The sequence below is a fragment of the Lonchura striata genome, chromosome 5, assembly GCF_046129695.1.
Source record: "Lonchura striata isolate bLonStr1 chromosome 5, bLonStr1.mat, whole genome shotgun sequence".
In the NCBI taxonomy this organism is placed as follows: Eukaryota; Metazoa; Chordata; class Aves; order Passeriformes; family Estrildidae; genus Lonchura; species Lonchura striata.
Window position 1 is genome coordinate 69,579,110 of NC_134607.1, and position 12,647 is coordinate 69,591,756.

General features: G+C 50.9%; 1 protein-coding gene across 3 annotated transcripts in view; it reads right to left on the bottom strand.

The window, feature by feature from the left end:
- The window catches only part of PFKFB3 (6-phosphofructo-2-kinase/fructose-2,6-biphosphatase 3), a 42,510-nt gene extending 30,162 nt beyond the window's left edge, over positions 1–12,348 (bottom strand). For all 3 annotated transcript variants that reach the window (XM_021530934.3, XM_021530933.3, XM_021530932.3), the window contains exon 1: positions 12,167–12,348. In XM_021530934.3, the coding sequence (XP_021386609.2) occupies positions 12,167–12,182 (16 nt within the window). In that variant the 5' untranslated portion in view covers positions 12,183–12,348. The remainder of the gene's footprint in view (positions 1–12,166) is intronic.
- Positions 12,349–12,647: the final 299 nt, after the last annotated feature.

The window sequence follows — 12,647 nt, forward strand, 5'->3', positions numbered from 1 at the left end:
AAAGAAAACTGAGCTCAATGTTTAAATTTCTGCCCTAGAGTTTAACAGGGAGTAGCAAAGCAGCGTCTGGGTGCCTGACAGAGGTCACAAGGAAAGATGCTGTCCTTCAAAGCACTTGAGAGGTCCTCAGTTTTCTCTCAAGCTGCTGTTACTTGAGCTCAGAGACAGAAGCAGGAGGGCATGGCACAGGTGGGAGCACATCTTGGCCATTGATCATAACTCATCCTCACTGAATAATGATGGAGATAAGGGAAAAACACTTTTATTGTGTCTGCTTCAGCATTTCCAGCAACACCACCCACTCGGGAATCATGGAATGGTTTGGGTTGGAAGGGACATAAAAAATTATCAAGTTTCATCCCCTGCCATGGGCAGGGACACCTTCCACTATCCCAGGTTCTCCAAGCCCTGTCCAACCTGTTTTTGGACACTTCCAGGGATCCAGGGACAGCCACAGCTGCTCTGGGCAACCTGTTGCAACACAAACTCTGTGCCACAAATAGGACACCTCTCAAAACAAACAAATGTCCCCAGGAGAGGGGCTCACCTCACGTGTCCATCCCCCTGTGCCCCCCTGGCACAGCTCTGGTGGGTTCGTGCTCCCCGCACATCCTGGGGCTGGCGTCAGCGTGGCCACAGCCAGGGTTTCACATTTCCCAGCCCAGCTGTTTACCCAGAGCTCAGCCCGAAGGAAAACAACTGCTAGACAGTCAACAAGAGATCTGAGGGACACCCGACTCCTGGGCAGCCTTTCCTGCCAGCTTCCCTATAAAGGAGAGCCCGGCTCAGGCTCAAGGCATGACCTTCCTTCAGTTCATGCTGGTATTACCCAAGCTGGGACAGCCCCAGGCGCCTGATTGATGGGCACCTTTCACCCACTGCTGGGTGAAATGCCTCAGGGATTCCAAGGATGTTCACTGGGCCAGCGGGAGATAGAGTTTATACCCGTGGAGCAGAGTCCAGAGCAATTCCCAAACCTGCCAGCTATGCAAAAGCAAAGCCTTTCTGCAGCTGTGCCTAAGGGGGATCCCACCAGGATGGGTTTGGGGTGAAGGTGGGGTAGCCAGAGTGGCACAGAAGCTTGAAGTATCTGCAGGATATGCTTGGAGCATGGATGTGCTTTACCCCTTCCCTGCCCTGCCTTAAACACTGGTGTGGGACACGTGAAAGCACGACGTGAGCCACCTGCTATTTGCAAGGTAAAGAAGAAAGTTTATTCTCTGACTCCAACTTTTATACTTTTCCAAAGGTGACATTGGATTAGAGAGTGAATGGGCCACCTTTCCAAAGACATTGGACAAACCACTAGTACATCAAGTTTCTCCATCCCCATAAAGGAATGCAAAAACAATATGTTGTTTATAGAAATTGTGTGGGAAAGTTCTCCAACAGAATGTAAACTCATTAGGCTTTAGAAAATCTTAAGAATCAGGGTGACACTGGTGCTTAATCCAGACCTGGCCAGCTGAATATCCCTGAAAACCCATCTCAAAAACCCATCTCAGCCCAGAGCCTGAGCAAGCACAGCTCCCTTGCACACGTGCAGGAGCACACACAGCCACCCCAGCCCCTGGCATCCGCCAGTGCCTCCAGATGCTACTCAAAAATCTGGTCCTCTTGCATTCAGGCAGAGCCAGTCATCCATGGCAGGGGTGACTAAAGCTCAGCACTGCCACATGCCAGCCCCATCCCACCCTGCCTTGTCCCATCTTGCCTGCAGCTGGGCCGTTACCTGCCAGGCTACCCAACCCCGGGTGACAGCACATGGCAAGCCAGGCTGGAAAAGGTAACCTCAAGTCATCCAGAATTTGGGCTAGGAAAGTCACATCCATAAAAAGAACGCTTCCCACCCTCATGCCTTCCACCTAATTGCTGCTGTTGCAACAGCCCTACATGATTTAATGGTTTATTGCATTGTTCTTTTATTTGTGGCGTAAATGTTTTGGACGTGATCGGTTTCTCAGCAGCTCAGCTGCACCCAGAAGAAAAAAAATAAAGGAAAGGAGAAACGCTGCAGCAACCAGAGGTGATTTAATGTTTAAAGGAAACAAAGGCTTTGCTGACTGTGTTCCCCCATGCACGTGATCTCCACAGCTGGCAGGAGATGGAAATCCATTCCCTGCCTTTGCCAAAGCCACCTTGGAGAAAAAAAAATAAACACAAAAATCACTGCTGGCAGGTGCCTCTTCTGTCTCACCTCATCCTGCTCAGCTTGTTTCAGCAACATGGAGATTTTGGTGGTGAAGTCCTTCTTCTTCTGAGTCCTTCCCACCCCAAAGCCTTGTCCTCAGTCATGAATGAGATCCACCCCTCCAGCTGGGAAATGGACCCAGGCTGGCAACAATCCCAAAACCCTGCCATTTATTTTTCTTTATTATTATTCTGTAGACTGTTAACTCTATAAATTTATTTTTCTTTATTTTGCTCTGAATGGGAATGTTGTTTTGTGAGCGTGGATCCATTCCTGGAGCACCTGGTGTTGGCATAAAGCCATCCCACATTCCTTTTGTGGAAGGGCTTTATCGGGATGCCTAAGTCCAAATCACAGCCTCAGCTATGTCATACTGCTCCTGTGAGAATCCCTTCCTCATAAGGAGGATTTCTAAGAAAGTCAGTGAGAAAGAGAAATAAAAAACAAGTCAAATTCTCAAATTTCTGCTCCAGCCATGTTAGATTTTCCTATTGGCATTAAGGCGGGGTGCTTACCTGGGTCATACCTGGCACAAAGACATGAATTTAATCCTCCAAATAAATTTATATTAGTGACTGAGGAGCCTTTATTTTGCACTTGTGCCAGGTGACCTGGCAGTGCCCACTTGCATTTTTAGGGGTGGAAAAATTCTGTCTCCCAGGCACAGAACTCAGTTGTTCAGTCCTCAACATCAAGCCCATGAGCAGGACCCAGTGCAACCCTGCTTATCCCCCAATAAAGGCAGCTGAAATATCCTGGCTTATCCTGAGAAGCCACATCCCTCCCTGGGACTCATGGATTTGGGAGCAGGAGGCAAAACACCCAATTTTTCTCCCAGTACTGATGTGGTTTGGGACTTACCTAGGAACAGAGGCCACACAAAATTAAAAGAATAAAAGCAAATATATTTAATGAAGGGCCTTCAGGTACATTAAGGGCAGACAAAGCCTCCCCAAGGGGCTACCCCCAAAAATGAACAATGGTAATGGGTTTTTCAGACATATATAATTTTGGTCCATTTACATATCAGGGGTTAAACCTCCAATTACAGGTAATTGGAGCTAATGAATTCACATACTTCCAGTTTGCTTCCTCCCAATTTCCTTTTGTTTAGATCTGAGGCTGTAAGGTGTCCTTGAAACTCAGGTCCAGAGGGATTGTTTAGTCTGGGTGTTACAGTGAGCTCATGGGCACCCTATTTCCCCTTCCCCGGGACCCTGTGACTGATCAGATAACCCTGGACCCCTCCTTCCTGCCCCAATGGGGTTGGTGGGGAGCCAGGGAAGCCCACCCTGTCCAAAGTCTCTACAGACCCCTGACATTCCCTGTTTGTCCTCTTTTGCCCCGCTCTCCCCTGCGACATCACAGAATAAAGAGAGCTGAACCAACATATATCAGGGTAAGAGCCTCTTTTGGAAATCTTTGCCATCTCCTGATATTCCTCCCCTCACAGCCTCAGACCTCTGGGCTAGCCTGATATTCAGGGGGCTGTGCAAGGGGGGGAACGTCATCTGGCCAAAACATGAAGACATTTTGTGCAGTTTGTGAAGTTAACCAACACTTTATACGGAGTTTACAGCCATACACTAATGCAGCGCAAGAGCCGAAAAAAACCCCAAACCTAAAACCCAACCGCACCAGCACCTCGGGGAGGAAACCACCCGCGATCCTGACAGATCAGCCCTGTTGTTTACCAGCCCCAGCTGCTCTCCGGGCTTCCTGGAAAGGGCAGAGCAGCTTGGCAGGGTTTTCTTGCACGCTCCTTTCGCGTGTGCGCGGAGCCGCAGCGCTCCCTGCCCGGCCACGCCACCGGGGCGTGCGCGGCCACCAGGGCTGCCCGTGCCCCGCCATCCCTCATGGCAGCAGGGAGAGGGCATGATAAATAAAACTGGTCAACAAGTTCACCCCGCTGCGCTGGGAAAGGTTCTCCTCGCTCGCGGTCGGATAAACAAGTTCCAGAGGAAATAAATAAATAAATGGGGCTGGTGGAAGGGATGCAGCTGTTTCATCCCAGCCCTGCCCGAAGAAAGTCCAAAGTGGGGCTGGGACTGCACAAGGACATGGCAATACCTCCTTTTCTCTGTCGGAATCTGTGGTGTTGATGATTCTGAGATTGTAGAAAGTCTCTGTCTGTCAGCCCCGCTGCCAAAGCAGAAGCCATAATTGGTCTGTGCTGGTTCCAAGGTTGTTTATTCTGTTTATCTCTAACATGTTCTGCTGCCCTGCCCAGCTCTGTCCTGCAGGGCAGCGTGTGGGGCTCTGCCCTCAGTGGGATGTTACAAACATTAAATACCAGAAACTCCCTGGGCTGGATTTACAATAACGTGCCAATATCTGTCACCTACGTTGGACAGTGTGTCCCCAGCCTGAACCAACAGAAAAATGCCAACACCACAGTGAGACATGGAGGGCATGAAGAAGGAGAAAAAGGACAAGGCACACCCAATTTCCTCCAGCTTGTCCCCTTTGGACCCCTCATCTAGAATCCTAAAATTTTATTTTTGCACCCGTGCCACACTTAATTATTCCTTATAATAAACACTCAGAGCTTGTAATTGATCCTGTAAGATTGAAAACTCTTTTCCATGGCCAGAGATCACAGCCAGTGTCTCTGGGGGCTCTGTCCAGGGGGGTTCCTGACCCCTGCCAGGGTCCCAGACCTGCCAGGGCAGCCAGAGGGATGCCCTGGACTCCCACATTTCTCCACCTCCCCAGCAGCAGCGTTTCTCCCCAAACCACAAGGAGACACTGGTCTGTCTCAGCTTGCCCCCTCTCTCCTCAGATAATCTTTTTCAGGGCTGAGCAAAGCTTTCCTTGATTTCCAACCCAAATCAACATCTCTGCAGGTGGGGTTTTAACACCGTGCCCCTGCCCACAGGGGCTGATTTGGAAGCTCTGCACTGCACTACAATGAACCCTGCACCAGTAATACCCCCAAAATGTATCTACACAGGGAACAGGATGCTCTGGCACTGCCAGGATTGGTGCAGAGAGAGCTGGATCCGTGGATATGAGCAGCTAAAGGCACCATCAGCACAGCCTCCAGCCCATCTCAGCCCTCCCATGCCTCAGTTTCCCCTGCCTCAATTGATAAAGCTGGAGGTCGTCCAACGAGGAGCAAAGGACTGGGGAGAGGGGAACAAAAACTTTCAGCAGCCAATTCTGAACAAACAGCATGAAGTCCCAGAAGATATTATTATTATTATTATTATTATTGTTGTTGTTGTTGTTGTTACTACTACTACTACTAACAATAATAATGCAGGGAAACCAAAAGGAAAGCCCAATTCCATGATGTTTTAGCTAGAGGGTGGCATACAAAATGCAGAAGATTGGGATTTCTGGACTGCATGGTGCTGCTTTCTCAGCACCAAGGAAGGGCACATCGCACTCCAGACCCTGTGCTTTTGGCAAGAGGTTTAATCTGGGATGGGACAGGATGGGCAATACCTAGGAGATGTTTTCAAAATTGAGCATATGGGAAAGGACAAAATGAGAATGGTTTGGAAGGAGAAAACTGGGGAGTAGCTTTCAGCCTGGAAAAGGATTCTATGGAGAAGATAATAGCTGTTCTTTATAGCAAGGAATATTTAAGGCTTATACAAGACATGCTACCCCAGTGGAATCCTATTAGTGGAATCCTAATATGCCTTGCCAGGACAAGGAATTCTTGAGGGGAAAACACAAAGGAAACCTAAATCTGCTAGTGTGGGTTTGATCTTGAGTCCCAACTTGGGACTGTACCCCATCCTTTTTTTTTTTTCCCTGACATTAAAATGTAGTTATGATGGAGAAAAGAATCAGGTGCCCTGCAGAGATGTGTGTGCCTGCACGCACACACCAGAAAAACAGGGATCACACCTTGCTGCCTGCTGGTTTTGAAATCCTCCCACGTCCCTCCATGAAAAAAAAAAAAAAAAAAAAAAAAAAAAAAAAAAAAAAAACACAAAAACCTGTGGTCATTTGATTTAAAGCCTTTGGAGTTGTTTCCAATGTGCTGAGATCAATTTCTCCATCACAGAAGGTATGTTAGGGAAAGGTTCAGCAGGGCAGCAGCTCTGCTGGCACAGGCTTGCAGTGGCACAGGGATGGTGGGTGAAAAGGGTCTGGGGGGTGTTGGTGGTGGGATCTGAGCACTGGGGTGAAGCTCAAGCCCAGTCTGAGCTGCTCTCCTGTGTGACATAGCCACTGAGCTTGGTTTCAGCTGGTGGCTGGAAATGCAGCAATGGAGACTCCTTCCCCATCCCTGCCAGGAGGGAGGCAGGACAGCAACAGGAGGGGTTTTCCAGCATCCTGAGCTGCTTGGTGGGGTGCTGGCCCTGGCAGGGAGGTTATAGGTGTGTCTGCCTGCTCCCAGGTTAGGACAGGAGGGTATACCTTCAATATTGTTATGTGGTTTCATTCCCAGACTCAGGAAGTCTGAGAAGTGCTCACAACCCATCTCTGTCCCCACCAGCTGGTTTCTGTGGACTGATCTGTGATATGATCTGGTTTCTGTGATCAGAATGCAGAGTGGGTCTCAAAAATCCCACTGCACCCTTCAGAAGCCTCCTACAAGAGTTTCTAGTGGAATAGTGGTGGTTTCCACCTGCAGCTGGTAGCAGCCAAGGTTGTCCCACCTGGGACATAGCCTGGGATGTGCTCCCCTGCATCAGCACCTGGAGACATGGTGGGCTCTGCTGCTTGGTTGTGATGTTCCCAATAATGGGAACAAAACCAGGCGTGGTGACCCCAAAATCCATTAAAAACTCCCCATGTGTGGCCATAAATGCTAAAGAGAAAGTGCAAAGGCCAAGAGGCAGCAGAAAGGTCGTGCTCACCCATGCTGGGAGGGGTGAGATGGGGGACAGACACCTGCTCCTTTGGGAGAGGCTGCTGAGGTGAAAGGGATGAAACAAAACCAGAATGAAAATAACACAGTGAGAAACACAGGCCAAGGGACAAAGCAGGATGGGAGGGGATTTCCAGCCTCCCAGGAAAGGTGTTCAGTGAAAACAAGGAGATGGTTTGACTCAGGCACAAGGCAGTGAGTCAAGAGAGTCACACAAATGCCACACATTTCCTCCCTGCTCTTGGAGCAGTTACCCTCAAGCAGACACCCACAGTGTCACTGTCACCAGGACGGTCCCCATGGGGAGCTGCAGCTGGCAGGACCCCCTTCAAGGAGCTCCTGACTCCTCACATGGCTTCTCTGCATCCAGCAGTGCTTAAAAATCCTGTCCAGTGCCTCTGACGGGAAATGCTGGATAAAACCTTTTCCAGAGCTGCCAGGAAGACACAGCATCAGGGAATGATGGGTGACATGACCAGCAAAGGCAGCAGCACGTGGGTTTGCAGGGCATTGCCAGCAACCCAGAAAGCTTCCCAAAGGGATGAGATTATCCCTTCCAATACCTAAAAAAAGCTGCAGAAAGGCAGTTCTCCACCTTTAGCTGAAACCATTCTGCAAAGGCAGAGTTTCCCATCAGGGGGTGTTGTAATCTGAGTCACTGCAAGAGCTGGGACAGCAAGGAAGTGCTCGGTGGCACAGGGGACAGACAGCAGAAATAACAGTGCCAGGATGTGGCACAGTCCTGTCCCTTACTGTTGGAGCCCAGGACATCCCTCTGGCTGCCTTGGCTGTCTCGAGACCCTGGCATGAAGTCAAAAACACCTGTGGCTTTGATTTTAGCCTGCAGAAAAAGCTGTCAATTTTGTATGAGGAGTTACAAGTCACAAGAGTTTGAGTGGTGTGATATTTGAACTAACACAGAGTGGAAAAGTAGAATATTGGGATTTTTAGAATGGGCTTCAAAGGGGTGCAAGATAGAGGAATTTGGGCGTGTCCTGACCTTCTTTCCTTTCTTCTCGTCCTCCATGTCTTGGTGTGGTGGTGACACTTTTCTATTGGTTTGGGATGGGGACACACTGTCCAACATCGCTGTTAGATATTGGTGCATTGTTATAAATTGATTATACGTAACTTTTGATATAAAAGGTAAACACTGCCTGAGAGGGCACGGCAGAATGCCAAGGTGGACTTGCTAGCCAGAGCTGGGCAGGTCAGAGAAAGAATGTTTAGATAAGAAAGAATAAACAACCTTGAGAACTCGACTTCACACATTCCAGACTCCTTCTTTGGCTGCTGGGCTGGGGGAACAAGGACTTTCACACTGCTGGGGTCCCACCAGCTGACCCTGACACCTTCCCTTCATGCTGCAGGGAAAAGGCACCTCTGCCCCTGCTCACACGAGGCTCCTTGATCTCAGCAAGCAGAGTTGAGACCAGGGGATGTTGTAGCTGGTGCTAAAGAACGTAAAAAGCAGAGGGAGCAGTAGAAGAATTAGGGACCCTGACCCTCCCCTCCACTCTCATGGGACCCCACCTGGAGCACCGCGTCCAGCTTGGGGTCTCTGATATAAGAAGGATGTGGATCTGTTGAAACAAATCCAGAAGAGGCCATGAAGATGCTCCAAGGGCTGGAGAACCTTTGTTATAGAGACAGGCTGAGAGAGATGAGGTGTTCAGCCTCAAGAAGAGAAGGCTCTGGGCAGACCTTAGAGTCCCTTCCAGTGCCTAAATGGAACCTATAAGAAAGATGGGGACAGATTTTTAGCAGGATCTGTTCCAGCAGGACAAGGGGTGATGGTTTCAAAGTGAAGGAGGGTTGATTTAGGTTGGATATTAGGAAAAAAAAAATTCACTGAAAGAATAATAAAATACTGGAATTGCCTTCCTAGGGAGGTGGTGGAATCACCATCTCTGGATGTGTTTAAAAAAGACTGGACTTGGCACTTGGTGCTACAGTCTAGTTGTGGTGTTGGGGCATAGGTTGGACTTGATGATCTTAGAGGTCTCTTCCAACCTCATTATTCTGTGATTTATATTAGATACAAGGAAGAATTTTTTTTATTATGAGGCTGGTGAGACCCTGGCACAGGTTACCTAGAGAGGTGGGCATCCCTGCAAGTGTTCAAGGTGAGGCTGGAGTGGACTTTAAGTTGCCTCATCGAGTACAAGGTGTTCTTGCCTTGTCAGAGGGTTTGAAACTAAGTGATCTTTGACATCCTTTCCAACCCAGACTGTTCCATGCTTCTATCATTCTGTGTTCATTCTCTGCTCACTGGCTTTCAGGCTTATCTCCAGCTCCTTCTCAGCCAGCAGCACCAGGATTTCATTTGTCCTTTGACAGATGACAAATGTCCTGCTGGCTGGCAATGCCCTGCCAGCTTATCACCTGCACACTCCCAGGCTTCCTCGCGTCAGCTGCAGTAATTAAATCATATTTTTCAGGGAGGGCACTTTAGGTGAAAGCTCCCAACACCTCCTGATAACAGAGCTGAAGTCACAGACAAGCCTTTGCCAGGGTAGTGGCACTGCTTGGGGATCAGGGCTCTCTCTCCAGTGCTCCCAGCTGATGCAGCAATGCTGGAAGAAATTAATTTCTGTCCCAAGCTCGTTTCTCCTGGCTGTCCTTGAGCATCCCTGCTAGAAATACCTTTCTTTAATATCTGAAACTGCCAAATGCCTTGAGGTCAGCTAAATGGCAGGTGTTACACAGCCATGGAGTGCAGATCCTGTGGCAATGCCACTGGCTGTGATGCCCGGGTAGAAAGGAGGCAGAACAGAGCCAAGGCAACCAGGATTTCAGTCAGACTTCTCAGGGAGAAACAGGAAAGGGATGCCAAAGCTGCAAGTGGTGAGAAACCAGCCAAGACAGGGGTGGAGTTTACATTTTCTGCCACAGGATGCTCCATTTCCACACACAGGGGTGTGCAAAGACAGCTGAGAGCCTCCAAAATGCTCATCCCAAAGTGTCCCTGTGCCTCAAGCTACCGAGGTTCTAAAGAGCAGCAGCCCTTGGGCAGAGCCTCCTCTTTGCACCCTGGATCAGGGGGGCTGTGAGCAAACCCTCAGGTGAGATGTTGTTCCCAAAAGGCTCCTCGAGTAAAGGCTCAGCCTCTTTTCCAAGCTGCCTGGAGACCATATTCCTCTGGGAGGGTCAGGAACACAGCCAGATCCCAACCCAGCTGAAGCCACCACCCTGAGCAAGGATTTTTATGGACCATGTTGAGCTAGAAGGAAAATATCTTCACGCCCACCTCTCCTGCAAACTCAGGATGTGCACAGCCCGCTGTGGGCAGCTTTTGAAAGGCAACACAAGGCCATGCTCTCCACAACCCTCCTGCCTTGGTGGCTTATGGATGTGTCCCTGGGGAGCCCAGGCAGCCCAGCAGCAGCCACTGAGCAGTGCTGCAGGCAGGGCTGGGGGTGTGGGGTCCCACCAGCCCAACGGGATGCTCTGAACTGAGCTTAAATGTCACAGCACTGCTAAGCCACCCCTAAACCCAAGTGCCACATCTACATGTCTTAAATCCCTCCAGGGGTAGAGATTCCACCATTCCCCCAGGAGCCACTTTCCCAGTGCTTGACCACTCTTGTGCTGACAAAATTATTCCTAAAATAGGGTTGTGAAGCAATGGGCAAAACCCACCCACACCGGCCTCTCTGCCACTTTGGACGCCCTGGAGCTGCAGGCTGATGCACGGAGCTGCTGGAAGCTGTTCTGGCATTTCAAGGTTGACCTCTAGAGGAAGTTTGGAGACAGACGAGCTCCGGCTGCGGCGGTGACACAAGGGTGACAGGTGACACAAGCACTGCCGGGGATGTGCGGGTCAGCCGTGCCCCACGAGTCTGGCAGCGGTGACAAGCGCAGCACGGCGTCCCAACAAACCCAATTCGGGTGTGCTGGGCATGGAAAAGCATCCATTGCTGCAAATCCAACGTGTGTGCCCAAATGCTGGAGCCCTGCCCGTCATTTCTACCCCTGCTGAGGCTGCGGCTGGACCACGGGAGCTGCTCTCCAACAGGGGAAGTTCCCCCGGGCTCTCCCTGCTCCCCAGCTCAGCTCTTTTAAAGCCTCACACCCCAGCTCACCTCTTCCCTCCCACCGCCCACCCCCAGCATCTCTCCCTCTGCTCCAAATTAATCCGTTTATCACCTAAAATCCCACCGAGCCCTGCAGTCTGCTGCGCTGTCAAGATGCGAGGGTGTGAAGCGCATCACGCTGCGCTGAGCCTTAAAAGGCAGCAGAAACCTCGGCGCCAGAGATGCGGCTCTGTGAGCATCACTGCGGGCACTGCCTCAGCCCCGGAACATCCTCCCCAGAGCAGGCAGAGGGCAGAAAAACCAATCCACCCCTCTCCCCGCCAGTTTCATTGCCTTCCTGCTGCTTTTCGGTGTGGCAGCGCCAGTGTGTGACACCTCTGTCCCCGCCCCAGCACAGGGCTGCCCGCCGGGCAGAGCACCTGTGTGCGATGCTGGGCAGCACCTTCCGCATCCCGACTTAACCCTGCCTCCCCTGGCTCGTCTGTCTCCTGGGGAAGACTTTTCCCCTTCCATTTCTCCACCCAAGAGAGCTGCTGGGAAAAGGGGACTACCACAAGCATCCCGCTCTGTGTCCCACCGCTTCCCTCTGGAAAGAGGAGGTGGCGTTTAAGAGGGTGGAAAACTCATCCGCAGCAGCTTTAGGTCCCTTATTGGATGCTTCTTGCCCACACTGCCGAGCCAGGGGGTGGCGAGTGGGGATTTCTGTGGAAAAGAGATGGTTTGGGGTGCAGATCTGAGGCACGAAGGGGGCTTGCCCAGTCTTCCTCAGCCGAGAGCTCCCAAGGGCACAAACGCACGCAGGTTGCCCCTCCTCAGACAGCAGCACCCCCTGGCCAGAAGCATCCTGCTGCCCTGTCCTCAGCCCTTGCAGCCGGAGCAGCTCGTTCCCCTTGGGCACAGCCTGAAAACCGCACAGGGAAGGCGGAGAGGGGACATCCGCCCTTTTTCAGGCTGCACAGAGCACCGCCTGTACCCCACACACAACCTCGGGGGTGTCCCCCCATCTCCTGGCCGCAGGTGCGGACATCCCGCTGCTCCCATCGCCCACCCTGCAGGAGTGGTCCCCGGGCGAGCATCCCGGGATGCTGCTCGCCCATCCAGCCCTACCTTTGCGGAACGGCATGGAGCAGGGCTGGGTTCCCCGGGCGCGGATGCCTTCTCTTGGATATACACACAAAAATATAGATATTTCTTCTGTATCTCTATTTCTTTGCTTTCCTCCTCCGTCTTTCAGAAGGAAACGGACATATTTGGGCAAAGCCCGGCAGAAACCGGCGTCATTCCGAGGGTGGCACTGCAGAAAGGAGGAAGTTCCTACAGTTTCAGAGCTTTTAACCCTTCGCTTCCCGGAGACAGCAGGGATGGGAGGGAGGTGACAGGAACAGGACACAGAGATGATTGCCTTAGAAAGGGGTGGAAGGTACTGGGAAGTGGGTTTTTAAGTTGACTTATGGTGTTTTTTTTTCTTGCTAGGACCAGTACAGGACTAGGTGTAATGGATGTGGGTGTGATCGTGGAATTTTGCCTGTATTATTTATGCAAATTTCTGAGTTCATCAGAGCACCAATCCCATCTTCTATGTGGTGGC